Source organism: Volvox carteri (genome assembly GCF_000143455.1).
Source record: "Volvox carteri f. nagariensis unplaced genomic scaffold VOLCAscaffold_5, whole genome shotgun sequence".
NCBI lineage: Eukaryota > Viridiplantae > Chlorophyta > Chlorophyceae > Chlamydomonadales > Volvocaceae > Volvox > Volvox carteri.
In genome coordinates this window covers 2,282,411-2,286,733 of record NW_003307548.1, presented here as the reverse complement: position 1 = coordinate 2,286,733, position 4,323 = coordinate 2,282,411, and the positions used below count along the sequence as shown (strand labels likewise).

The window sequence follows — 4,323 nt, the reverse complement described above, 5'->3', positions numbered from 1 at the left end:
CATACCCCCTGGGGCTGGCCTTCCGGATGCATGCGACTAAACCTGCCGGCCCAAGGCAAATCAGCCTGGGTGCTTCGCCGCGCGAGAGCATACCCCCTGGGGCTGGCCTTCCGGATGCATGCGACCTAAACCTGCCGGCCCAAGGCAAATCAGCCTGGGTGCTCCGCTGCGCGACAGCATACCCCCTGGGGCTGGCCTTCCGGATGCATGCGACCTAAACCTGCCGGCCCAAGGCAAATCAGCCTGGGTGCTTCGCTGCGCGACAGCATACCCCCTGGGGCTGGCCTTCCGGATGCATGCGACTAAACCTGCCGGCCCAAGGCAAATCAGCCTGGGTGCTTCGCTGCGCGACAGCATACCCGCTGGGGCTGGCCTTCCGGATGCATGCGACCTAAACCTGCCGGCCCAAGGCAAATCAGCCTGGGTGCTTCGCCGCGCGACAGCATACCCGCTGGGGCTGGCCTTCCGGATAGAATGCAGCTCCACACGGTAGCTCGGCCCTTCACGAGACCTCCTTCGGAAAAACCTACAGGCTATGGTTACTTTTGGGCATTTGCTCCTGCCGAAGTGTGAAGCCGACGACTAGGTGCCTCTTTTCCCCGGGCGTGGCCCCCAGTGGGCGTGCCCCTGCCTAGGCGCTATTGCGGGCTTTTGGCTGCTTTCAGGACAGGGACCCGTTGGGATAACAGACCCCGCTGCGCCATCTCAAAGCAACTACCCCTCTGCCGCGGCGCCATCCACCGGAAACGGACCCAACCTCACGAGCACTAATACTCTGAGTCGGCCACTCGCGGTCTACAGATTCGTGTTCTTCATAAGCTAAGCCTGACCCGTAGCTTCTAATCCAGCCTGGTCAAACAACAGCGGCGGCGCATCCCTTTCCCGCTATTTTAAAACTGGGTCCGGTCTCTCCCATGCCTTTGATATAACAGAACTTGCGGCGGCTGGCTGTGCCTACAGTCTGACCGCGCGGAGCAATAGCTGGCGTCTGTTACTCACCGCATCGGCCCCCTCCGGGTAACTAGGTGCTCCGCCATTCTGGTGTCCTCCTTCGTCCCGCTGTTGGAGGATGTCCTCCAAGCCTTCTTGGCCTCCGCCGCGCGATTGCTCGCGCTCTGCCATCACTTCGCTGTTACTGGCGACCGATATGCCAGCAACGTCAAATCGCCTTATCTATTTTACTATTGAGCTGGGTCCCGAATACAAAGTAAATCACTATTTAAACAATTCAAAATCCCCAACAGACGACGTTCTGACTTGCGCTTGCTTGCACGGTTGACTGGCGAACTAGCGTTGTCTGGATTCAGCGCTTTGTTCCCAGCTAATCTTTGTAACGCACTACCGTATCAGTCACTGTCCTCTGGCCAATTCCGGTCTGCTCCTCCCGCGCCGCACTTGCCGTACTACACTACAGGACGAGCACTTAATCAACATGCACCCATTACGTACAGCAGCTACTTCGTTACGCAATCGTAGCTACCGGGTTATGCAGCTCCGGGCCAGCTTCATCATAGCCAACGATAGTAAGTACTAACTAGTAGACATTTGCCAACTGTAATAAGCATTTAAATGACCGAAGCCAAACCGTAATACGCGGCATGATAACCTTGATGGTCGTAAGATCCTAACCTTCGCGTGTCAGTCTTCATGTAGCAGACAAACGCGCAGCAAACGTATGATCGTTCTCAGCACACTTATTGGATTTGCCGTAAGTGTAACGGTAATCAGGCCGTTCGGATAGAAGTGTGCTAGTACGCGGCCAGTCGTGTCTAACTCAGTAGACCTCGACCAACGGAAGGTCGCTAGTACGCGGCCAGTCGTGTCTAACTCAGTAGACCTCGACCAACGGAAGGTCGCTAGTACGCGGCCAGTCGTGTCTAACTCAGTAGACCTCGACCAACGGAAGGTCGCTAGTACGCGGCCAGTCGTGTCTAACTCAGTAAAATGCTCCGAAAATGCATTCAAAATGCTTCGTGTGGTGCCCCCGAAAAAGTCTCCAAAAGGCCCCAAATCCGTTCGGGATGCTCCGGGGCGCACCAACTTTCCTTTAGGGCAAAACGGAAAAATCTCAAAAACGTTCGGGCCCGAATCGGGGTGAAGAACCTTGGTCGCTACATACAGTCATGTCGCAAATGAATAGAAACCCTTGAGCTGTTAGCGGGATGCAAAGTGATGGTGGGTCCATTGAACGATAAATCCGACCAAACTTCACACCACCTAACAACCCCGCATTTCACATTGAACTTTCTGGCTAACTACGAAATGTAAAGAAAAGGCCGATTACCCAGCCCAGTTAGTACTATTAGGGAAGGTGGCAGACTTATCACCATTGCAAGCAAATAGCAGCAGCGCCGTACTCGAACTCAATTTTCCGCCCCCTCCTTACAAGCATACGTGCTTTAACACACGCGGACTCCTCCCACCAACATTCTCACCCCCACAACGCTACGCTAGTTCGCGCTGTTTCATTAGGTCCGCACCATTCCTTCTGGGTTTTGGGGCGGGGCCCCAGCGCGAAGCGCCCAGGGGGGCCCCGACCTGTAGGATTGCCCATGTCCGTGTGTGTGTGTGTGTGTGTGTGTGTGTGTGTGTGTGTGTGTGTGTGTGTGTGTGTGTGTGTGTGTGTGTGTGTGTGTGTGTGTGTGTGTGTGTGTGTGTGTGTGTGTGTGTGTGTGTGTGTGTGTGTGTGTGTGTGTGTAACGGACCAAACATAATATCTCGCCCGTCTGAAACGCGTTATTGGTAATATACTGCATTCTCTATTGCATGGTATCTCGCCTGTAGCCAACAAAAATCGTATGAGCACAAACAAGTTTGGCTGCCTAACATCAACGCCTCTCGGGCTAAATTTCATCTCAAAAAGGTGCCGTGTATCTCATCATTGATTTCCGAGATGACAGCGTATGATAACTTGAACACCCAGCTTGTGTTACCATTTGCCCGCACGCAGCAGGCCGACAAATTTGCTTACATTTCTCTATGAAATACGCAAGCTGCTCGTTTGTACATTTACTTTAGCCAATGCTCGGGGCCTCCGGAGACTTGCGGTGTGCCGCGATGAAGTGGGAGTGCTGAGGCCGCTGGCGCTTCGGGGATAAACATCACAGACAGGGTACACGGATTCGGCGGGACTTCATGATCATGGATGCCGGAGCAATGCAGGATTAACCACCCTACTGCCCAAGAAGGCGGTTCCCGCATACATACACTGGATGTTCACGGACCTAAGCCCGCCCAGCAGAAGACATCAAGTGTCTTAGACCCACAGTAGAGTACGACAAGCAACCACATGCGCGGTCCGCTGGCATCACTGCTGTCCCCCTGCATACGCCCCTAAAGTAGCTACTGAGGTAAGTTACGGTACGAACCTCCGACACAAACACAATTTTCCTAGGACAACGAATCCAAACAGCATCAACGTCTTTTTAAAGATGACCTGACGACGGCTGCATGGATCGTACGTGCACTACACCATTTCATGAATAGTCTTAGGGGCCACCACTGGCACCATCCATCCGAAACAAAGGAACGGGCAACACTACGCTGTCGACAGCAGCAGTTACACCTCGACGCCGAGGAATTCGATGCGGCAATCATATCCAAACACGACGGGCTCTAGGGACCAGAGGCAACAGAGACGGAAGCCAGCGACATAGGTTCGTACCAGGCAGGCTCCCAAATTTCCAGTCTCATTCTCCAAGTCCCTATGGTGACTCAGCCCGACGTTGAGACAGAATCCCCACCCGGAGAGGGTTCTCCTGTCAGCCATACCCAACAAACCTGACAGGCCGCCCATACCTTACAGCCTTCCTCCAGGCCCAGCATGTACATCAACAGCCAGCCCCTGTCGCCCTGCAGCCTTGTCCGGCCGACTCGTTACCAACCCTGTTCAGCTGCCCCAGGTGGTAGCAGACTTCTGGAGGGATGTGAGCAAGGCCACAGACTTCACCTGCCCCCAGGCCCGCCAAGCCGTACTGCAGCCAACGTCAAGTTCCCGGCAGAGGCAGATGAACAACTTGGAGCCAAAACGATTACAGCCACCGAACTGTGGATGGCACTCAAGAAGAGCGCACCTGGCAAGGCCCCAGGGTGGGATGGGATCCCGGCCGGCATCTACAGGAAACCCTGGTCAGCCACAGGTAATACCATGGCAGGCCTGTTCACTGCCATTGGCACGACCGGGCAGGTGCCAGCAGGCTCCCATGAAGGGATCATCACAATGGCACTATAAAAAGGGCGACCCTAAGCTCCCCGGCAACTACCACCCCATCACACTGCTATGCTCGGACTACCGGCTCCTCACTAAGGTACTGGTGAACCGCC

General features: G+C 54.8%; 1 protein-coding gene across 1 annotated transcript in view; it reads right to left on the bottom strand.

Moving 5' to 3' along the window:
- VOLCADRAFT_103380 (uncharacterized protein) overlaps positions 1 to 1,336 on the bottom strand; it is a gene marked incomplete at its 3' end in the record, with an annotated part of 22,749 nt that extends 21,413 nt beyond the window's left edge. The window contains exon 1 of the mRNA XM_002947103.1: positions 1,000 to 1,336. Within this exon, the coding sequence (XP_002947149.1) occupies positions 1,000 to 1,122 (123 nt within the window). The 5' untranslated portion in view covers positions 1,123 to 1,336. The remainder of the gene's footprint in view (positions 1 to 999) is intronic.
- Positions 1,337 to 4,323: the final 2,987 nt, after the last annotated feature.